The sequence below is a fragment of the Marmota monax genome, unplaced genomic scaffold (genome assembly GCF_021218885.2).
Source record: "Marmota monax isolate L192 unplaced genomic scaffold, Marmota_monax_Labrador192_F-V1.1 WCK01_AAM20220418_F8-fsc00144, whole genome shotgun sequence".
In the NCBI taxonomy this organism is placed as follows: Eukaryota; Metazoa; Chordata; class Mammalia; order Rodentia; family Sciuridae; genus Marmota; species Marmota monax.
In genome coordinates this window covers 1,655,615-1,679,897 of record NW_026694618.1, presented here as the reverse complement: position 1 = coordinate 1,679,897, position 24,283 = coordinate 1,655,615, and the positions used below count along the sequence as shown (strand labels likewise).

The window sequence follows — 24,283 nt, the reverse complement described above, 5'->3', positions numbered from 1 at the left end:
AGGCAGTATTGGTTGCTGCCACTCCCCGTCCCACACCCATCATAAATACTGCTCATTTATAAGACTCCTTCTCCGTGCAGAATTCTTGGCAGCCTTTGCCAATCATTTGGAGCTGTGTCCAGGCTGAAGTCTGTTTTCCAACAGAGCTGAAGAGACCTGCATCGCTGCATTGTGAGTGTGCCAGTTGGAGAACTGGGAAGCCCGTTGACATCAAAGCATAGGATTAAGTTCCATGGCTTGTCCGGAGGACACTCGTTGATCACAAAGACAGGTGCAACTTTGATATATTGGCAAAATCAAACAGTGTTAATATTTAGCTCTGAGTCTTGGCCAGAGTGGCTCCCCAGGAGGGGTCTCTGCAGTAGCCACTGAGGCAGGGAAGTCTGGAGTCTAGCTAGCCTGCTCAGGAGCTGCATGCAGCTTGGGCAGAAGCAAGAGAGGCCTGGCAGGTGCTGTCTTCACCCAGATGGCTGGGCAACCTCACATGGCACCTTCAGCGTTCAACTCTGGCCCCACACCACCTGTAAAAAACTGGCTTAAAGCACAATGGGTGAGCCTGATCCTCAAGGCCCACCAGTGGGCCACTCAGGGTTCTCCCAGGGCTGTCAGCTTCGAGTACGTCACGTTTTCTCAAGGCATGAACCTCCAGCAGAAAGTGTTGGTTTTTCCTAAGTTGGTGCATTTCTAATTCTGCAGCTGACGGATGCTTTTCTCACTCTCCCAGAACTCAAGATCAACTTGACATTTCTAAAATTACATTTTGAAGGGAATGAATCTATAAAGTGCACCAAGCACACATGCCAGCCGGGGAAAGAAAAAAGGAGGAAACAGAATCATTTCTGGCTCCTTCCCTCAAATGTGTGTATTCTTTATCTGTCTGCGGGGAGGCATTTTAGACCATGGAAAGTGGTCCAGGGACAGGAACTCTGCACTTCTCCAGGGGTCCACCACCATTGTGGCTCAGACTGGCCTCATGGCATGGAATGAAAAAAAGGGAGAAACAAGACTGGGCTTGAGAGGGTAAGGTACCTTTGTCATCTCCATGCCAGAGCCAGGCTGTGGGCAGCTGGGGAGGGGCCCTGAGGAGGATCCCAGAGGAAGCCCCTGGCGGGCTGTCGCCCAGGCAGCAGCTGCTTCTCCTTAAACTGGAGAGGTGGTTGAGGGGCTTTGTGTGAGCCCCGATCAAAACACGCCTATCAAAAGGGATCAAGAGGCTGGCCAAGTGGACTGCAGATGGGAAGGGGAATGGAATCCTTTTCTTTTTTTTTTTTTCCTTTCTTTCTTTTTTTCAAAAAATATAAAGAAAATTCGGGGAGAAAATGTCTCCAAGGGCAATTCTTTCCTGTTCCTTGTAGCTAAGCCTGTCCAAGCCACCACAATGCTCTCCCCTCCACCCACAGATCAATTTTAAAATGCAGCCTGTTAGTATTTAAAGTAATCCATTCAAAACAGAAGAACCCCACCCCCTGGGCAGAGCGAGCCAGGCCCTCCAGCTTCTGCTCCTGGAGGCGGCTGTGGGTTTTCGCAGCCACAAACAAATGTGACCCAGGATGGAACCTGGACCCTTAGCCAGCTTTCCACACAGGACAACTCGGTTTCAATCATGAATCCCTTGTTCCCATTGGTGACTCTAGGGTACTGATTGCTGGGGAGACGGAAACCTGGGGAAACAGGGACTCTATTCTCGGGGGTTGCAGTATCTCACGGTAGAGGCAAATGCCTAAAGCACAGGCCTGACCAAACCAGGTAGAGTGCCACCCTGGCATGACAGGAGGGCAGAACTGATGAATGCTCAAGGAGAAAGGAGACCTGGGGGCTGTACTTGGAGAGGTCCGTGGGGCAGAGGGGTCTCTGAGGGGTTCTTGAGGTGTACAGGTGTTATGATGGTGTTCCAGATGGGGTGTACAACAAGCACACAGGTCCACAGATGGAGCTTTGGGTATAAGCAAGCACTCCCATGGGTGCAAGAAAAGGTGTGAGGTAGCGCCTTGGTCCTGTATCTTGATATCCTCAAAGTCCATGAATAACAGGCTGAGGGATCTGTGAAGTGAAATTCTAACAAATGAGACTCCCCAGGGGCCTGTGCTGGGCTGGAAAGCCAGCAGAGCCCATCCATCACCTGTGGATCCTTTTCTATAAGAGCAAACCTTCAACAGTCTGCCTCCAGTCCTCCAGGGAGGTTTTTAGAGGACAAAACTTATCGCCGTGGCCATGCCCTTCCATGAGGGTGCTTCTGTGAACATGGGAATTTCTGGAGATCACTTCAGGAAGCCCCTTCAGAGCTGAGGGCTGAAGCTTCAGGAGCCTATGACAGGTGTCCTGGCCTCTCCCAGCAGATAGGACCATTTCCTGGCTGATCACTGATTCTGCTCCCACTCAGGGCCTTGAGCTCACTGAAAGGGGTGTGTATTGGCTCCTGTGAGTGTGTGTGGCCCTCACTTATCAAGTCACCTGTGACATGGGAGGGGAGGGGTGGTGCCAGCTCTGGAACTTGTAATACTGGTAGAGAGTCAGAGCTGATTATGTGCCTAAACACAAAACTGTCGCTCCCACCCCTGCCTGGGTCCCCCCAAAGTTCCATGGCACCAGTCAGGCTGCCTTTTCTGAAAGAAAGATGTATTGGGTCCAATCAGTAGCTTCAAGGCTGCAGGTGGGACTCATCCCCCTCTTCTGTGCCACTCCAATCCCCACACCCATGGTGCCTCCCTCAACACACAACCCTGACTCCCCACAACAGACTCCATGCCTTTGCATGTCAAATGTTTTTTCTGTTTAATTAAAAAAAAAGTCACAAGAGGCTCTAGAAATACATGCTTTTAAATTCCAGCCATGAAGAGGACAAAAGAAGACACTGATATCTGAAATATGGCTGCTTTCCATAGAAAGGTTTGTGCAGCAGAGACACCCAGCTCCTCCACCAGTGGGAGAACATGTGGCCCACCAGGCAAGCGCTGTGGGGACAGTGTCTTTGGTTGGCTGGAGCTTCATCCAGAGCTCAGTGGAAGTTGGTTTGGCAGGAAGAAGACCCCCTCACACAGAGGCGGGGGTACAGGAGGACACATTAAGCTTTGTTAGCCTCCTGCTGCCGCTAAGGACTGTGGGACATGATATTTAAACCTATTACAAAGTACTTTGATCTCACAGTAGCCCAGCGACACCACAGTGGCCACGATGGGACATTGGCAGGAGAACAGTGGCCTGGACACTGCTCCTGGACACTCTTGTACTATTTGGATCCACATAGAGAACACACTAAAACCCTCTATACCAAATCAGAGTAAATAATTATACCAGTATAAACAGGGCCCTTGACCCTTTTGTTTTATTAAAATGGCACGTAAATATGAAAACAGCATACTGATCGCATTATACTTCTGCTAGCCCCAGGTGAGGTGCTGCGGAGCCGCAGGAGAACTCCTTCTCAGAGGCTGCAGACTCATGCATTGAGCAACTCATGTTCTTTATCCGTTTTCCCAACAGCATCAGGATTTGATAAGGGGTCGAGGTCAGCAAAGAGGCTGAACCAGGCAGTCAGGTCCGAGGCAGCCTTGGCAGGCTCTAGGGAGAGAAGAGGAAACATCAATAAACCCACCTTCTGAATCTCTACCTCCACCATGCTGGTAGCAGGCAGTCTAACATCATCTTAAAAAGGGATAAATCCCATTACCCTGTCTCTAATGAGCCAGGAAATAGCATGTCCCTGGTTGGCTGCTTGGTTAACTTTTTTAAGCCATGGCCTGAAGATCAGTGAAAGACACAGTTCTGTGTTAACTAACCTCACCTTTACTCCAACCCCAGCTAATGACCACAGCCCACGGAGTTAGTTGCCAAAAACCTCAGACCCCTCTTGCTTTACCACAACCAGGAAATAGTTATTTCAGATATCAGGCTGAGGCAGCAGAGTGCTTTCCAGTGTGTACTGGAGGAATCCCTTCCTTCAAGTCTGCTGGGTCAGGAGAGAGATGGTGACCTCTCTCTTTACTCTTCCAAGCCATAGGTACACAGTGAGCTGTGTCCAGGGCTGGCTTCTCTTCTTCTATCAGGGTCACTACCTTCTTCTCTCACCCTCTCACTCCAAAGGAAGGAGACCCTTGATGTGCCTTTCTTTCCCCAGTGAGCTCAAAATCTCCTCATCTCCAAGATCCCTGGAGCATTCCCTTCTGTTGCTTTTCCACCAAAACACCTAACTTCCTGAATAGCACCATCATACAGTCCAATTATTTTCCACATGAGAACATTTTCAAAAGAGGGCCTCATGCAAGTGATTTCTAAATAAGTCATGGCTCTTTTTTATATAAATCATTCCACATGAGAATCTAAGTTCACTGCCTTGGATGACCCATGCTTTTCTTCTTCTCTGACAGGTGGGAGTGTCAGAGCCTGAAAAAAGAAAGCATCTCTGGGATAGGGAGTCCTTCTAGCCAAGAGCAGCTAGGAATGTGCTTACCATCTGGCTGGGAAGAGTCTCAAGAAATGTTGGTAGGGCAAGTAGCTAAACGTGGTGAAGGGATGAAAGTGTTGGGATTATATCCACAGGGACTTTGGTCCTTTCATTAAAATGACACCAAAATGCTAAGATACTGAACTGATCTGATCACTTTAGACTTCTGATTCCTTCACCCTTTTTCCCTTCAAAATCTCTAGGAGTTATATTACTTTCTAGTGACATAATCAAAGTATCTATTACAGAAAGAAAAATACTGCCAGCAAGAATAGCTGATAATATGCAAGTTATTCCTATATGTAACCTTAATTGAATTCCATGTGGTCAGCCTCCAAAACACCTGGTTTCTTTTGCTGTAATAAACTGGTATTTGAGAAAGCTCACTATAGTTTGATTGAGGGGCAGGGAGATGTGGGAACTACTTTAAAAAAGGGAGTTTCATCTTCATCATGTAGGTGGTTATGCAAGGATACTCTATGGGGCAAGACTGATTTAGGTGGTTTAGTGTCTGTTCTTGATAGGCTGTCAAGATATCTTAAAGACATCTCCAGCGAAAATGGGTTACAAGCTCACTTCCCCTTCCTCCTACCTCTGTAAAAGATCTTAGAGATCATCAGAAAGTGGTCATGGCCTTCACCTGTGAGGAGCCAGATGCTTATACTCTGGGGACCTTTACATTCCCCAGGCCTCCACTATTGAGGGCAAAACCAGGTGTGACTTATTTGCACAACCCTTAAAAGAACATCTCAGGAACCCTTTCTGATGATGATGAAATAGACATTTTCATTTAACTTCCTGTGGCCAAAGAGAAAGTGGGTGATGACCAAAGGAACAGAGATAGAGCTGCAGATACACAAGATGATCTGTCAAACAGATGTTCTTTGTGGGCGGGTTTAGCAGGCGGGGAGCTGTCCCCATAGAGCACAGATCTCATGAGCTTAAAAGGACCTCTTTTGACAACTAAGAAACCTCCCCGTTTCTGAGGAGCACTAATTAGATGCCTTATTTGGTGGTGGTAATGGTGCTTTTAGCAAATGATAGCAAACCTCAGTGGTCCTTCCCACCTTAATATTTCCAGCCAATCTTGGGGAGCACCTGATCACATGGAGACAGATTTGATTCATCCTCAGCAGATACAATTTGACAAAGGGGATTATGAATTAGGACAGTATGCCAGGAAAAAATTCTGAATTTAATTTGTAAGATCATCTAAAACTCTTTATCCCATAGTCCTGCTTTGAGCCCTAGATGCTCAAATAGAAATTAGTAAAGAAACAGAAAATAGTGTTGGGCTGCTGGAAAAGGAGGCAACTGTCACATCAGGGGACATGACACCTTATTACCTTTCAGTGCAGGGCTGTTGTCATTTGAACTGCATGTCTTTGGTGCTGACCATGGAGTAGGAGGAGGTTTGACATTGCTCTCTGACCAGCCTAATATTCAAAACCAGAGGACATTAGATCTAACAAAAGCAGTCACACCAACCCACCAGCTGCTGGGCACATACATGGTTCTCAACCATGGTGGCTCCTAAAGAGAGGGCAAAGGATGGTATGACAAGACCCTTCTCCATGTTCCTTGCACTGGAATGCTTCAGGGGACAAGAGGTTGGTATAATCATGCCCAATTCAAAAATATGGAAAGCTAAGGAAAAGATCAGATTTTGAAAGGCACACAAGAAATTACTAAAATTTAAGCGTTTTTGCTTTTTTAGTTTTATGCCCATTTTTTCTTCCCAAATACAGTCCTTTCATGATCACACCAAAGATCATCAATAGTGCGCCAAGGAAATCAAGGCCCTTGCTTTTCTGTCAAAAATAGGGAACGCTTAAAAGAGAACACCATTATATGTGGCAGTAGCACTAGAAGACTATCCAAATCTACTGCCAATGTGGTCCAGTTCATTCATTCTCTACACAGCTAATTTAAATTGGGAGGCTTAATTAATATTGACAAATAAATGGCAGCCCAGCCCAAACATATGAGGGGAAAGAAAGTCCTCTTTATATCTTTACGCTATAACTTAAAATGGCATTTAGCTTGTGTGACTCAACATGCTGTGTGGCTCATGCGCCAAGCCTACCGATGGATGAGTGATTAGGCGGTGTTCAACACTCCTGTTCTAGAGATGCAAGCCTGATACCTTGCACCATTTACTGTGTATCCTGGATATTTCTGCAGGACTCATGTTTAATTAGAACTTTACCATATACTTCTTTGTAGCTCTGCTTAAATTCTTTGTGTGTTAAGTCTTGTCCTTTGAGTGAGACAAGGAATTTTTCTTCAATGGGCTCCAAAATAGTTAACACAGAACAGGTAGACATTTGCTGATTAAGTCCTGTTGTTTCTCCCTGTAAAATGTAGACCATCAGGTTTTGTCTCGGCCTTCAAGAGAGACTTATGTTTGGATGGAAGAGTTCAGATGGAGCAGAGAAGCTAGTTTCCAGAGCAAGAAGCCACTCAGTAGATACCACAAAATTGTAGAATTTAATGCCATTTGTTTACCCTGTCATTCTAAGATTCATTCTTTGCAGAAGACTTAATTATAGAGTCTTACTGTATTTATTAGTTTGTATTTTTGTCCCCTCTCCGCAAGCCACGAGTGTCTCAAAGCCAGGGGCCATGTATTATTTCTTTTTAGATTCCTCAGCACTCTGCTTGGGGCTCCATGGGGGTTTAAATGTATGACCATTGAATTAGGACGAACTATTAAAGTGTGAGGACTGCACTTCTGAAGTATTTGAAGAGCTGACAAAGCAGTACCTGGAACCCCGTAAGTGCTGTACTACTAACTCCCTGGCATACAAGCTTGTTTTTGAAGACTAACCAATGAGTAATGAAATACACAGACTGTGACCTGTTTACTTGGTCTAAAACAATGAAAAATATATAAACGGTTCTAAAAGCCATTGCTATTCACTAAAGAGGTGCTTGAACATACCGTTAACATGATTCATAAACAACCAAAGCCACGGATGTGCAGGGAGTCTTCTGGGATGATGGAAAGGTTCTAACCCTGAGCTACAGTGACAGCTGTACAATGTACATTTATGAGAAAACTTTGAACTGTTCCAGCATATAAATTAGACTCTAATAAAACAATTTTAAAGAAATTACCAGTATTTGGTGTGATCCAGGAATAACATAACCTCCTGGTTCCTAGAAAACTGGCCCACAACCATTTTTCCTTCTGGACCCAAATCACATAAAAGTGGCAAATGTGGAAAGTGAACATTGTGGTTCCAGTGCATGCCAAATAACACCAGTCACAGGGAAAGCTGAGAGGGGTCTAATCTAACTGGGCAACACCCTTTCCACTGCAATCCTGCCCCCAACCAAGTGCAGTCAAGACCCTGGCACTCTACTCTACTCAACCCCTGCTGCCTCTCCACTAACCCCTGCAGCCTGGCCTCATTCTCCCAGGTTGGTGGTTTCGTAAGTGTGAAACCCTCACCAGCATTATGAGCATCACCAATGAGTTCGTTAGAAACGCAAATTCATGGGACAGTGCTGACCTACAGGATCGGAATCCCTGGGATGGAGCTCAGGAACCTGTTTTAACCAACAGCAACTGTTATGTGAATGGAGTATAGGAAGCACTGCTTTAGAGGGAGCAGAAGCTGCCTGCATCAGCAGATCCCTTAGGACTGTAGCAGGTCTTTGAGGCCAGAGCCAGGACCAGGAGAGAGGCCCTCCTAGGAAGCAGAAGGCCCACTTCAGGATCCCACCTTCCTTTAAGTTCTTTGGCTTGTGTTGTGCTCTCTGAGTTTGTGAAGGCACCTTTCTAGAGAGAAGTCTAGTAGTTAAGGCCAGGTGAGGGGTACAGGGGTCGGGCCTCCCTGATCTCCACATGCTATTCTGTACACTGGGAACACATCAAGAAAATGCATCCCTTTTGCCAAAAAAAAAAAAAAATGCACAACACTCATTTTCAAAAACAGCTCCAGAGAACTGGAAAAGAGAGGCAGATTCAGAGGACTGTAGTTTTCAGAGTATGAAATGAAACACATTCTTCAAAGGAGACAGAAAACAATCTACATGCAAAAATAGAGTGCGACCATCCTTTGTATACTGTGCATGTACCTGAAAAAAACAGAAATAAGCAAAATCTGTACGTCATACTATATTTTGGAAGTGCCATAAATATAAACAATATTTTCAAATATATCATTTAAAGAATGTTTTCTTTATAAAGAAAACAGTTTTGTTGTTGTTGCATACTTGCTGGGGTTTGAACTTGGGGCCTTGGGCATGCCAGGCAAGTACTCTATTATAGAGCTACACCCCCAGTCCACAAATGTCTTATAATTGAGTTCCTTTGTAACTACAGGTTTCTGAACACTTCCTACCCACAAGCAACATCTAGAATCCATAGTTTGGGGGGCTTCTCCTCAGCAGAGGACATGGAGGAGGATGAGCCTAAAGATCTCTAGAGACTGTTTACCTCAGCTTTTTTGCAGACACCCATGGTGCGAAGCAGAGACAACAGCCTCTTGTGCCAAGTCACATTCCCTCCCCAGAACAGTTATTAAGCATCCATCTAACAGTTTGACTATACATGCATGAAGGGATAAAACAGCATGGCTGTGACACCAGCTATTTAAATAAAAAAGAAAACAAACACGAAGCTCAGCTGCAATGTCACCCTCACTCATATCACTTTTGGAAATTATTTAGGGGAAGGGTGCAATGTGGGTAATTAGGGACGGAATGCCAAGCCAGATTTCAAATGTCTTGGCTTCTGTCAGGAAAAAAAAAATAAATGCTAAAGAGAACTTAGTGCTGCTAATATTCTAGTAATTGCCATCAACTGTTCTCTAGTTGGTGTTACTTGGCTGAGACGTTTTTAACACGAAGGTGTGGCAAGAAAGATGCCTCCCCATCTCGGAGGAATTGTGTCAGGAGGGATGGTGAAGGCTGGGGGGCAGGAGGGCACAGTGAGCTCTGTGAACAAAAGGACCATCTCAGCTCTCAGTTCCTTTGATATGTCAAATGTGCTACCCGTTTGCAGAAAACACATATAAAATTTTATTAGAGCAACCCTGCCCCCTTTACTTACATAAGGGAAAATATAAATTGGCCAGAAGTCACACTGGCCAGTGAGAGCTGCAGGCGAAGCCAAATCACACCACCCAGAGAAGTGCTTTGCTGTGAACGTAATTCACCAGCAGAGAAGAGAAGCAGTCCAGTCTGGGGAGCTAATCACAGCCTGGAGAGCTCGGGGGTGGAGTTGGTTGTGAAGGGCAAAGTAGGGACACCATAGTCACGATGGCTAAGCACCACCCGGCCATCCTCATTTCCCCTTGCAGCCTCAGTTTCATACCTGTGAGGGGTAAATAAAAATTCCTGCCTTATTAGGTGACTGCATGAGTAAATTGGGATTTGTGGATGAGACCAGGCAGTAGAGAGGCTAGAGAACAGGACCTCAATAAATCTAAGCTGAAACTGGGTTTTTGTGTAACTCAGCAGACATCTGGAGTAACCCCCGAGAGCATTATGCTCAGGAATTCACATCTGAGGCTTGTTTTCTTCTAATCTAGTGTCATTTGTCAGTCTGTCTCTCTCCTTTCTTGCCTGCTATCCACCCATCCATCCAACTACCCGTCCAATAGTACTTTTTGAACATCTACTGAATTCCAGGCACTGAGCTACGTTCTGGAAATACAGTGAGCAACACAAATACCGACTTCGTTCCTATGACAACCCAGAGCAAGAGACAGAAATGAATTCGGTTTTCTAATAAGGTGAGGTAAGTGCGATGATGAGGTGTGGGGCATCATGGAAGTGGGGAGCAGAAACACCTAGCACTGACTGCTGGGGTGCGGAGGAGTCGAGGAAGGCTCCCTGGACGAAATGACACTGTTGACCCGGAAGGATGAGGAGCCAGCCAGGTAAAGCATTGTGCATGTGTAGGTGGGTGGTATACACCAGGACAGCACATGCCAAGGCCCCGTGGGTGGGGAGAGCAGGGCACACTGAAGTTCCATATGGCTGGAGTCCAGTGTGCAGATAGAATACTCAGTTCCCCAGCAGAACAAGGTCATTAAGTCAGGGTAAGTAAAGGCGTGGGTGGTATAGGCAGCTGTGAAACTGGGATCAGGTCCTGAAGGACTTTGTAAACCAAGTTGAGGAATCTAGACCATACTTGAATTGTAGAAAAGCCACAGAAACTTGCCAAATCACACGATCTTTCTGAAGTTTTTCTGTTCCCTCAACTACAAAATGTGGTTGGAGAAGATGGTCAAGATTCCTTCTAGGGACTAACAGAGGCACTTGAATCTTGCAGGTCTCCAACAGCTGCTTTACAGATACTCCTCAGTGGGCTTAGAAAATGCTGGTACTTTGATGAAGTTGACAACTCCATTGGCTTGTGCAAGGAGTGCCTGCCTCACGTTCAAACTATCAACACACTCACAGTCTTTTCTTTTGTATTACTCCATTTGAGTATGGAAATGTCCATTATCCAGCACCAGGCTCAGCCAGGAATGGCAAAAGATGAGCCCTGGCTGAGAAGGTTTACTTGATATAACCCAAAGCTTGACGTAACACTAGCCTTAAATGGAAACCCACCCAGAGGGCAACGGCATCTGAGAATTAGATAAATCAATATCCTGAAGGAACTTGAGGCTCTGTTTTTGAGAATCTGGAATGAGATTCTTAGCTTTGGTTTGTAGAATCCTAAATTGAAAGATTTCCTGGTGCATTTATTTTGAGCAGCTGGTAATCTTTCTAGTATCAAAGTCTACTTCTAAATTAAATTTTAGACATTGGTGGAAAATTGAGAATGTCGAATATGAGTTCTCCCTACCTTGCCTAGTCTGTCTGGACCGGCTCTCCTTCCTACTCACTTTAAGAGGCCCCAGAAAGGCCCAATTTTCTCATTACTGCATGATACAGGAAACCCCAGCCCCTATCATGCTGACAACTTCAGAAACTCTTAGAAATCTCAGCTAAAATTAACTTCTTCAAGTTTTCAGCACAACTTGATCTGACATGTATTCCTTTGTTTTGGACTTCTAGAGCGTGGAGTAGGAGGGAAGGGAGGAGTAACTCTTCTCCTCCTAAATCCCTTTTCCTTTGCATCTTCCCAGAAGGCTGGGGAACAGAATGAGGAAAGAGGTCAAAGAAGAGGGGAGGGTGGGCAGAGGAGACTCAGGTGAGATGAAACACTGAGGAGAGGGAGGAAGAGGAGGAGGGAGAGGGGAACATAGGCTGTGGCAGGGGCTAAGAACCCATGGAAGTGCAGGAGCCCTCCACCTCAGACCCCTGACTCCCTGAGCCTGAGCGTGGCCCCAGCCCCTCAGGGAAGCTGTGCATGAGTGTGTACAAGCCGTAAACGCTTCCTTGGACAATCCAACTTCAATATGCTATTCGAGAACTTCGTTCAGCTTTTGTGTGATCAGGAATCCTGTCTCTCTATTCCCACATCCCTTTTTGGCTACCTGGGAGTTCCCATGCCCGTGTGCAGCCAGGATGCCCACAGCCAGGCTGTTCACTACAAGTCCAGCTCCTCTGGGAGGATCCAAGGAGCTGCCTGAAGGGCCCAGCTGGGGAGCCACTGCTGAAATCAGACACACTGGACTGAGTGGCCACAGAGGGACTGGAGAAAGGCATGGATGGGTTCCTGAGTCAGAAGCCCGGATTTGAAGTCCAGCTGCCCCTAGAACGTGTGTAACCTTGGACCAATGACTTAGCCATTAGTTTCCTCAGTGTCCCTGATTAACATGCAGAGATGATAACACCTGCTTGGGAAGGGCATGGTGAGGATTAAATAAATTGACACATGTAAAAAGCACATGGAGAGGCTGGAGTTGTGGCTCAGCGGTAGAGTGCCTGCCTGGCATGTGTGAGGCCCTGGGTTCAATCCTCATGTAAATAAATAAAAGATCCATTGACAACTAAAAAACTATTGAAAAAAAAAAAGCACACGGGACAGTTCTTGGCCACAGTGTGTGTCATCTTGAGCACTGGGTAACGTTACCTTACCATCTACAGATGGCAGAGTCACAGAACTGCATGCTAATAGTCAGTCCTCAGCATCACTGACACGGGGTTAATCCGTGGATAGGAACATGCTACAGGGATGAGAAGCTGAGCCTGATACCTCCTTTCACAGATGAGAAGGGAAGGACTCAGAGAGCGGTAGGGGCCTGAGCAGTGCTGCAGGGGAGGGGCTGTGCAGTATGAAAATGGCCTCTGAATGCCCTGCCATACTCTTGGTTTCACTGAGCCAATATGCCAACAAGCCTTTCTCCCGTGCTCAGTTTGCCACTGAGTAATTTCAGGGGTTTGTTGACTTTGGTTTTTGAGATGATCTGGTTAATCAGGGGAAGCAGTTTCAATATAAGGTGGCCACAGTTTAACAGTTACCATTAAATTGTTATATATGTGACTGTTCATATGTTCCTGTAGATGGATTTTTGGACCATGAACATAGTGTAGAATAATCTCAAGACAACATTCATCTTCCCTCCTTTGGAGGTGGGAGGAGTCCTGGCAAAGCACAGAAGGTGGTTATAGTCTGATGACATAATCAATCACTGAAGCAGGGAGTCCCTTCTTTATTTGTACCACACACGTTTTGAAGGTTCCCTGCGTCAGGGCAGTGTCAGAGTAGAATCAGGGCTGCACCTGCAGGAATCTAGATGGGTGGTAGAAGCTGAAGGGGCTGCTTTCAACCACTTAGCTATGGCATTTTTTTTTCCTCTCATTTTGAGTCCCACAGGTATTCAATTGGAAGATGTTTGTTTGCACAGGAAACAGGATCACTAAATAATTATAAGATAACTCCTTTAACACTGACCTTGATAGAACCGAGAAAAGGAAACTTTCAGCAGTTAAAATGATCCTTTTAAACGGTAAACAAAAATCACTTCAGTTCTTGGCTGAAGATATTGTGCTGGTTCCCAATTTCATTTGGACTTGAAGAAGGTCCAATATTTACCAATAGCTACAAGACCCTCCACAGCTCAGCTTTCGTGGTTTAGCCTCCGAGTCCTCTGAGCGCCTCCCCCGCACTTACTCAGTAGGCTCCAACCAGAGTGTTCTGCCTGCACCTTGATCATGCAGCATGTCCTCACCTTAGGGCATGAGTACAGGTGGTCCCCTCTGTCCATTTGTCCATGTGGCTAACTCTTAACCCCTGCAAGTCTTTGTCTGGATCTCATCTTTCACTTTCTCTTTTCTCCCTAACGTGGATCACTTCTTAACTATCTGATTTGTTTGTTTGTTACGTTTATTGTTCACTATTTTCCTCCTCATGAGACCTTGAGTGCCAGGAAGGCAGAGAGCTTTGTCTGTTTTGTTCTCAGATGAGTCCCCAGTGTCCAGCACACCCAGGTACCCAATGAATATTTGTTAATGAATAAGCCACTTGCTAGGGTGCTGGTAGGATAGCAACCACAAATGAGGCTTTGTTGGAGAAACAAATGGCCTTCCACGTAGAACCTCTTTCTCTTTTTATAGAAGAGCTTGCATCTTTCTCTTGCTGTCAGAGCACCTCCCTCTTTTGCCCCACATGTGGTTTGGTGGCTCTCTTTTGGACATGCAGCCAGGTTGAGGTGCAAAGCCCCTTGTCTTAGCTCCTTGGCAGGCTGTGAGCTGAGTTCTTCTCTCTGTGCCTGCTCAGGAAGGGGGTGTGGGGCTCACAGCACTGGACACTCATCCATCACCGCTCTCTTCTGCACTAGGGCTCTTGTATCTGGGGCCCTAAAGCTGGGGGCCTAAGTGAGGTTCATTCTAGAGAATTTCCAGCACCCTAAAGATGTGGGCTGAGGATCCTGGGCTTTGGCCTTCCGACTCTCCCACGCCCAGCACCTCTGCCACAGGTGGGTGGGGGGTGAAACCAAGTCAGTTGGCAGCTTGCTCTCTGGAGCTTTGGTGAGAGATGGTGAAAACCCAGGGATGAAACTCAGGTGGAGAAGCACTTTGGGATTTCATTTATCCCTGTGATCTCTATCCCCATTACCACTCATCAATGAGAGGGCTATAAAACAGGACCCCCAAGAGACAAGAAAAGGAATCAGGTATTTCATCAAAAAGGGGGAAGCCCTTTCTTTCCTTTTTATTTTTTTGGTCTTGCCCACCAACTCTAGTATCCATGATCTCATCTCTAAAGACCTGAGATTTTAATAGACCATAATTACTTAATTATTCTAGCTCTGCCGTTTGTTCTCAGCTTTAAGTGCCAGATAAACACGTTGTTTATTAAGGAGATAGTCTAAATTTGTAGAAAAACCAAAACAATTTGAGAATTTCTTCATGATAATTCCTGTCTCATAATTAATATCATATAAAAAGAGGAAAAAGTATTGAAAATGGTTTCCTTTACAAGGTCTATTTAGAAACACAAAGCTTTAAGATTTCAATCAGAGTTTTTGTGTTTGTAACTTTAAATCACTGTGGGGACATGCCAGCAATCCTCAGCCAGCACATAGCCTGCTAGGGAGCCTTCACACACCTTGAACCCTTCCAGGGTTGCAGACTACTTTTGATCATCGTGGGAACTCTATTTTTGCTGAAGCTGTGGGTGGAAATTCATTGTCCATGTATCTCAGGCAAAATTGGAGCAGCTGGGCTGAGGGAGTACTGAGGACAGGGGAGGCTTATGACAGAGAAGAGAGCAAGAGCCAGCATGAGACAAAACTTAGATGGACGAGAAGTTAAAAGGCCCAGCGAAATGTCAATCGGCACCCCCCCAAAAAAGGGCATGTTTATGGGAAAGTGGGGAACTCTGCTGTTATGGTACAGATCTGGAAGACCTCGCAAAGGCTCGGACAACCTGTTGAAAGTTCTGTCCCCAGTGCAGCAGTGTTCCCAGGAGGGACTCCTGGGAAGTGAATGAACCGGAGGACTATGATCTCACGAGTGGATTTATAATTTGAAGTCCTTATTGGGAGCTGAAGGAGGTGGGACCTAATGGAAGGAGTGGGTCCTTGAGCGACATGCCCACTCCTACATCTTTCCCAGTCTCTTCTCACTCTCTCTGCTTCTCAGCTTTGCTCTGCCACACCTTTCCACCATGGTGTTTTGCCTTGCCCCAGGCCCAAAGCAAAGGAACCAGCCAACCAGGGGCTGAGACCATGAGCCAAAATAAATTTTTATTCCTTTAAGTCACTCATTTCAGGTATTTTGGTCACAGAAAGGTTAGCTGACTAACACATCTGCCTCATGGATACACATTAAACTCAGGCTGGTGGCCAGGCAGAGTAGGCCAAGCCAACAGACGGCCACATCCTCTCCCATGTGCCACAAAAAAAAAAAAAACCCTTAAATTGAAGTATGACAAGAAGATAGAGAACTGACCCTCTAATATTTTCCTAATAAGACATATTAACGTAGGAGAAAATTATGAGCAGAAATGGATCTTAAACCTTGTAACAGATCTTAAGGTTGGAATGTAATTTAGGAACTTCAGATTAAAAAAAAAATGTCAGTAGATATAAAATTAAAATACAAAAACTAAAAACAAAACAAAGACAAGACACTGGATATAAAAAAAAAAAACCCCAGAAAATATGCCCACACAGCAAATTCAAAGAAAGAATGAATATGCCTTTGGATTAAAAGAAGAAAGCAAAGAATGAACAAGTAAAAAAACTAATTTCAATTACAGTGATACATACCTTGTAAGTCTTTCATATTTTGGTCTAAAAGCTGTGAAGGAAGGAATCCAGAGCCTGTCTGAGGCTTGGAGTCTGGCTCTCCCAGGGACCCCGATGGTGCTGGGTCCTTCAGCCTATTGTCTCCAAACACAGCGGCCCACTCCTGGCTGAACTCGCCTTCTTCCAGGGAGGATGCGTTGAAGATCTCGTTCAGCAGCAGCAAGTCATCCTTGTCAGCACCTTCGGGTTCTGGGGTCCCTGCCATTGGGCCCAGGCAAGCTGGAGTAGAGCATAACACACGTGACTTCCCAGGGCTCAGCCTCAGAAATAACTGTTACAGGGGCTGAATTGGGACAGATTGGGTTAAGGCTAGATTTAAGAAAAAAGTGAATTACAATATGAATTTATTCCATAATAACCTTTCTTAACACATTTTATAATTAAACGTTGAATTCCATGTTCCCTTATACTCCTTCCTCCAGAGCAAGCCCAGGTTCTGAGTATCAATAGAATTGCATTGAAATATTTTCCAGGAAAACCCTAGGGTTTTGTTTTATCTTTAACATAAAAGCAGATGTACCAAAACATTTCTCAGATCTGAAACACAGCCAGGACTGAAAGCCTGTTGGAGATCCTGGTTCCTTGTTTGTGAAGCTTCCTGAACCTTCCCACACAAGCCCTCAATGCACACTGCCTGGGCTGGAGCAGCCAACATACCATGTGGCAGCCTGTCCTGCCACCCAAGCTGGGGAGAGAATTTCACCACACCCTGGCCCAGGGGAGAGTGCCAGAAGCCCCACAATGCCCAAGAAAAGCATCTTTGCTTGTTTGCTGAAACACAACTGCTGGAAGCAAAGAAGATTGGGTCTGATTAGTTTGGGGGCCATAGTGAGGGAGAAATAAGAGAAAGTGGACAAATGAAAGACTGACCCAAAGGCTGGGATTTAAGGCCAGGGACACAGTTCTGGAGGGTGGAAATGAACACCAGACACAACAGGAGCTCAACTCCACACCTTTCTTACTGTGTGACTTAGCAAGATCCATAACCCCTCTGAGCCTTTGTCTTTTTATCTCTAAAAGTTACGATATTAGTGATGCCCACCTCAGAGTGTGGTCAGTGTGAGTGAAAGAATACACCACCTCACAACTCATTGCCTGTGTGGAAGGAAAACTTTAAAGAAGACTGTTCACAGATGAACACTGGCAAACAGTAGTCAATACATGTAGAATGGTGTGTGGGGGGGTATTAATATCAGAAATCCTATAGCAACCCTCTCATAGAGTTTTCTACATATTTTGTAAACTGATAGTTTGATTAAGTGTGGTTTTGTTGTGGTATCTAATTGCCACCTGGAAACTAAACCTTTTGGTTGTTAAGTCATAAGGTGGAGGAGAAAAAAAAATCATGACATTTTTTCTGAGCTACACTGGAATTCTGATACAGTCATATAAAGTGAAAGTATCAAGTTTTCCTCAAATATATATGAGATAATTTTTAAGTAGAGGCTTTTTCTTTTCTTTTTTTTCTTTTCCATTTTCTTGAAGCTTCCCTGTGTAGGCTTTACTGGATCTATTTTCTCCCCCACACTTTACATAAAGATCTAAAGATTAAGGGGATTTTTGATGTGAACAGACTGGCTATAAATCAGGGAGGGGAGAAGTCTAGTCACTCATATCACTGTGGTTTTAAAATAGTGGCAAAACATCACTTTAATCAGACATCTGTCTAATTTAAGCATTTTTATTGTTTGTATTATCAAAGAAATGTTCACCAAGACAGAACCTATAGGTGTGGTGGGTGGGAAGATGTGGAGGTGGCACCTTAAACAGACTTCTGAGACAGTGCTGTAGGAATGGGGGCACACAGGGACCAGCCAGGGAAGGCAGCGCTGGCGGGGTGAGGTGGGCAGCCCACCTCTGTGTGGGACAGAGACTTGCTGTTCAGCTGCCATCAACACTCACATCCTCTTTCAATGTCTCTCAGTAATACCCTTCTAATTTATGTGGAGTTTTCAAATCTCTGTACTTCCTACTTTCAGGTGGGACTGGAATGCCCAAATCTTTCTCATGGTTTACTTTCTGATCTGACTGAAACCTGACGATTACTGAGCCACACTCATTTAATTGGAACCAAGTTCAAGTCAATGGGCAGGCCCGAGAGGAACAGAGGACTTTAAATGAGCTTCAGAAGTGAAGTGTTTGCCTTCCACAGTCATTTTACTCAGGCCTCTGCTGGGTCAAGCCCCAGGGAGGCTTCTCTGCTGCAATCCAGAGGCCCAGCAGGGAAGACCACTGCTGACATGCCAACGACAAGCAAGACATTCTGTGCCCTCTAAAAAGAACCACAGGCTGTGAAGGCTCTGTTTTCACTTTTATTGTTTAGGTTTTGTGTGGTGGTGTTTAGTGTGGACTTGAGTGTCTTTGCTAACTTAGCGTCTCTTCCTTCTTCTTCAGTTTTTCTTTTTGAATGCCATGAGCATGTGATCCTGGTGAGGCATTTCTTAGGATGCCTCATCGTCCTCCACCCAGGTAGATATGTTGTAGCCAAGGCATTGCTCAGGCCACTGTGACTGGCTCAGGGCACATGCCAGGAGGCTTCCCTGAGTTTGGCATATGGGAATTGGATGGAGGAGGGTTTGTCTCTCTTGCTCTGGGATTCCAGAATTCAAAGATGCAGACTTGAGGCTTCTGATAGTAGTAAAGCCAATACAGAGAAGGAAACAACCTAAAGAGTTGGGAAGAGAAACTTGACGGCTTTAGGCCCTGGATCCAGTCTTACTTGAAGACAATCTACTACTATGGGTCCCCAGTTACACAAACTAATATATTATTTTTTTAAAGAAAAATTCTAAACCTAACCTATTTCAAGAAGGGTTTCTATTCTTGCAACCAAACAATTCCTGATTAATACTCTGTCTTATCCAACTCAAACATTTTAGTCACAGAAATGAGGAAAAGGCCCCCTTTGTCAGGATGACACCACTAGTGGCCAGTCCTGGAATTGCCCTATTATATAGTATCCTGGCTCTTGGATAGTTAAAGAAGGCTGCACAGTGAACATTTTCTCTTTTAAGAGAACTTATTACTTAGCTGAAAGCAATGAAACTGGCACTGACTTGAACCATAAAACATGGAAACCTCCCAATTATTGCACTGATAATTAAGATGCCTGAAATTGCTACATATAACTTGTAAGAAAAACTTAATTACAAGTAGAAAAGGACAGGTTTAGGTCTGTAACTGGACAAGTCAAGACTTGAGAAATAACATTAGTCATTAGGCTATCATGCTATCATTTTCTTTGAAATTAATTCAACTCAACTGAGAGAAAATGAAGACACACGTAGAGATACGATAAGCTCTCTGAGAGAAGCCCTGGTGAGAGCCACACAACTGGGGTCAGCGCTTCCACCCATGGAGACAAGCAGGGATTGCTCCTGGGTTGTGTCTCAGCCTGCTTTTGTCTTGTAGATAAGCAAAGGTTGTGCCACACTCAGGTGCCAGCCCCGCAGATGCCACTCTGAGCCCCCTTCTCTCTGGTGCAGACTCCCACTCTCCATGTTTGCTGTCCTATCTGATAATCTAGCCGCAGACGTTACTGTACAAATAAAAGCCGACAGACATGACGCACACATAGGCTCACCTCTCTGTCTCCAACTCTATGACCCTCTGTGCATTCTCTCTGCCCTTCTGAAATTAGCCCTCTCCATGCCCTCCCCCCCTCCTTCCGGAAGCTTCCTCTGCTCCTACCAATATTCTACTTCGGTAGCTTTAGCCTTTCATTCTCCAGGGCTTCTTTTCTCTGGCCAGTGATAATCAATATTTGGCTTGATATTGCAGTCGGCCACCTCTATCCTTGCTGTTCTCATTTCCCTGGTCACTTATTCTACTGTGTCTCTATTTTTTTTTTCAGCTGCTGGCAATTAAGTTCCCATCCCCATGCTACACTGAAGTGACTCTCTGGAAGGTTACTGGGGAGATCCTAAGGGCCAATCCACCAAACTCCGTTTTTCAGGCCTTGAGACCTCTAGCATTTTGCAGTGCTGCCTTGCTCTGGAAATGTGATCATCTCCTGGGAGTCCCAATGAGGTGGCCCTCTTGAGCAGTCTTCTCTGCTGCCTCTTCCTACCCTGGTAGCCCTTAGCCTTCATCCTAAACCATCGCCTCCCTTCCCTACAATTCTATCAGAGATCTTGTCTATTTTCATGGTTCCAAACTCATCTTTGAAAATCTCCAAATCTCTGTCTCTGATTCCATGTTCTTCCTTCAATTTTGATGACAAATTGGGGCAGAGGGACCTTCTGCTTTGCCCACTGGAGAGGCTTCTGGTGCCCCATGAGGCAGCCTCCTACTGTGCACCATTGCTCAATATGACTGTAAGATTACTCCCTCATTCAAAATCCTTCATGGCTCCTTTTGACTCCCAACACTGGCATTCAGGACCTCCACAGTCAAGCTCTAATGAAACTCTTTCAGCCATACGTCAACATTCTCCTGGGAAGCTCCATCTGGCAAAAGTCTGCTAACCATTGCTCAAATGCACTTTCCTGCTTTCCTGTGTGAGACCGGATGTTTTCTCCCAATAAGAGTCATCTTTTTTCCTCCTCTTTCTCCTCCTCCTCTTCTTCCTCCTTCTTCTTCTTCCTATCCTCCTCCTCCTTCTTCTATTTTTCTTCTCCTTCCCCTTCCTGTTCTCCTTCTCTCTCATTTTTCTTGCATCCAAAAGGGATCTTAAAGACCATTTCCTTTAACTCGTTTTACAAATGAGGAAGAAGACACCCAGGTTAGATGACCTGCTGTAGGTCACATAATGTTACTGATGATCTAACCATGGACCCCAGACTTAAAGGTCAATTTTCTCACTGTGGTAGCCTTCTTTTATTTAAAAAACCCATTTAGGATCTCATACACAAACTACTAAGAAGCTTTTGCCAAGCTTTTGTAAAGTGCTGAGAATCTCAAAGGTCAGAGGACTCTGCTGGCAGCTGGGTACCATGCAGGCACTATGGCAGGACAGCATTGGCAGACCCACGCGTCAGGCCCACAGCATACATGGCCCAGGTTCAGAAGTAAGAGCCCCAGGCCCTGGGAAAACATTCCCCAGGAGAACTGGTCCCGAACCAATGGGCTCTATTTCTTGATACAGAGTTCAGTGTGGGAAACCGGTGACAGCTGGTACAGGTGTTATTTTGAAGTCATACTGAGTTTCATGACCTCAGCATAAATTAGGAAAACAGAAGATGGAAACATAGCAACACAGACTGAAAACGATAGCCTAGGAAAACAAACAGATAAATGTCACTTATTTTACCTTCATGTGTGTGTGAAACAGGAAGAGTCACTTCTCTGGGTTTCTCCCTGGCCCCCACTCTCAACCTGATGACTAATCTTAAAGGCCACATGCTTGCAGTGCCGATGAAAACCCCAAACACCAACACCATCCTCACATCGCCCAAAAGAGAATGGGGGAAGATGGGTAGGAAACCACCTTACAAAAAATGTCTAACCAGAAAAATATTCTTCATTACACAAGACTCTGGTAACAAACTGTGCTTATTTGGAATTCTAGAATGCTGCTTCTAGAAAGTCACTTCTGGCTTAAAAACAACAACAACAACAACAACAACAACACAGATTATAAGAACAGGTATGGGGAGGGAGGGAACCACCCCTACCAACTCTAAAAAATAAAAAGAAAAGAAACAGTCTCATAGTGCTAGGCCTGAATAGGCACTAAAAAAGTTCTTGTTCTGATCCCCCATTCTATTCCTCCATTTTTAGTCTTAGATCTTAGCAACCCAGCAGCCTCAGTGAAAAACAAGACACGTGAGGCTAGGATGAGTCTTTATAGAATCTTGATAGTGATAAATTTATGTAGAACACTATTGCCTACATGGTTATTAAGTAAAAAACAGCATTTGACTGTAAAAGTCTATCATTATTGAGCTGGGGACATAGCTTAGTCATAGAGCACTTGCCTAGTGTGTGCAAGACCCTGGGTTTCATCACCAACACCTCAAAAAAAAACCCAAACCCAAAGTATGTCATTATTCATGAAAGGACAAAACCAGAAGAACACCCCAGAATACAGAGGGAGGGAGGCAGGAAGGAGGACAAGTGTATGAGGAAAGATAAAGAGCTTAGTAGCTTAGTACTTGCTTTATTGCATGTGAGGAAGCAATCAGGTCCTTAGTCTGACTATACGAAGGCTGCACGAGACAGTTCTAAGTGACTCAGGAGAAGCAAAGTGCTGAGAGAGAAACTGGTATGATTACTACAGGTCAAAGGTTCTCACCCAGACCTCTGGTAGCGACTGAATGAACTGTCGTTCTGATATGTGACCAGAGTTTAGAATCCCAAGTAGTAAAGTAATCAAGGGAGTAACAGAGACAGATATGTTATTCCAACATGAACAATTAAATTGTGTTTTAAATGGAGTAGGTAAGTCTTGTCCTAGAGAGGGACCTTTTAGGGAAGGTCAAGTGATAAGGTTTAGGTGAACTGAATTTATCCAAATCTTGTCTTTTTAAAATATATATATATATATATATATATATATATATATATATATACACATTCTGTTCATTTACATGCTAGTTATTTCTCTTGTCCAAACTTTGAGAAACACCAATACTTCTACATGTTATAATTCCTGAATTGAGCTGATTTTCACATGTATTACACAAAGTGATTTCAGAGCCACTTTCAAGTATCTCAAAAATGTCACTAAGTTTCTTCTTCATTTAAAACATTTTTAGGAACTGTGGTCAAATAATGGTTTCCCTATTACATTACTATTTAGTAGGAGAAAGCAAATTTCATTAGGACACTAACTTAGAGTAATTTTCTGGGTAGTGGCGCTTTGAGAGTCGTCGTTGTTGTCATAAGCAGTCTGCTTTTTGATAACACTGTACCCCAGATTAGCCATTATGTCTGGCAGAATTACCACTGGGAGTGAACTGGCCCCAAAGCAGCAGGGTGCTAGAGCTTGTAGCCTGGAGTCCTATAAAACCAGCCATTCCTGGATTAAGCTCTTTTTATCTCTTGACTATTTAATATCTTGCATATTATAATCAGTATTTCAATTCGGGGTTTGGGTCTTCAGGCAGCATTTCACAGGACACATATGTGGAAGTCAACAAATTAATGAGTATTTTTCTCTTTGGCCACCACAGGTTCTCTGAACACTGAGAGTAGATACTTATACCAGTGGTCACATTAATATGTAAGCTGATGCCACCCTATGGGTTGGCAACAAGTAGAGACAGTGGGGACGTATAACTCATGCCTAGAGAAGGGCCTTGTGGGCCGGCATGACAAAGGGGAAGCAGGAGTTATGTGACACTTTGTTCAATTTAGAAGATTTGCAAATCAATATTTCTGCCTGAGAACAAGTACACATGTTAGGGAAGAGCATGTTTGTATTTGCATCTTTGGAATTAAAGTGTTTGTCCCCCAAAAGGATATGAGTTTCTATTCTACAAAACTAACAAACAGGGTAACTGTAAACCAATGAGGTTTGGAGGCTGTTTTGAGTAGGAGGATACCCAGCTTACTGCGATCTCTCTTGGCACACACAGAGAGACTTACAAAAGTAAGTATATATCTCAGGCAGAAACCTTTTGATTTAATTCTATGAAGAAATGCTGGATAGTGGGTTAGGGTTATAGAATTACTATCAAGTTTTCTAAAAAAATCCAAAACCCAAAGCCAAGAACCAATTTTTTGTAAGAAAGGGGAAAATATGAGGATGTAGCGTCATGATTACTGTGTCTGAGTACAGAAAACACTGGCAGGATACGCCAGGGTTGGGAGTATTGGAATGGGGGTGGGGTGGGGAATAGGAATGGGAGCGAGTGTTTTTAATACCATTTTTATTATTATTTTCATTTTAATCTTAATGTGAATATGCTACCTATTCAAAAGTTTAATCTATTAAAATAACAAATTTATATAGGGTAAGAATAAAGTCAAAGAACAAATGACATAAATGAAATGTTGAGATTGGGAGGAATGTCAGTCTATCAAGACAAGCTGAAGTGTATGTGTGATTATAAATACATTTGTTAAGTGAAACTGGGTGGTGGGTATCTAGAGCTTGCTGTTCTCTTTATATCATTTTGGTAAGGTTAAAATATATCCCTGTCCAAAAAATAATAATAATAACTTGTAAAAGACACCTTCATTCCACCAAAATATTCTACTATTAAGCCAAGAAGAGGAAATTTTTACAAAC

The 24,283-nt window shown here is 44.4% G+C and overlaps 1 protein-coding gene across 13 annotated transcripts in view; it reads right to left on the bottom strand.

Moving 5' to 3' along the window:
- Positions 1 to 3,285: 3,285 nt before the first annotated feature.
- Ica1 (islet cell autoantigen 1) overlaps positions 3,286 to 24,283 on the bottom strand; it is a 158,354-nt gene continuing 137,356 nt past the window's right edge. For 12 of the 13 annotated variants that reach the window (XM_046422578.2, XM_058572163.1, XM_046422581.2 and 9 more), the window contains exons 13-15: positions 16,069 to 16,326; positions 5,788 to 5,877; positions 3,286 to 3,558 (exon numbers count right to left, since the gene is read on the bottom strand). In XM_046422578.2, coding sequence (XP_046278534.1) covers positions 3,437 to 3,558; positions 5,788 to 5,877; positions 16,069 to 16,326 — 470 coding nt within the window. In that variant the 3' untranslated portion in view covers positions 3,286 to 3,436. The remainder of the gene's footprint in view (positions 3,559 to 5,787; positions 5,878 to 16,068; positions 16,327 to 24,283) is intronic. The other variant, XM_046422587.2, reaches the window with a different exon arrangement.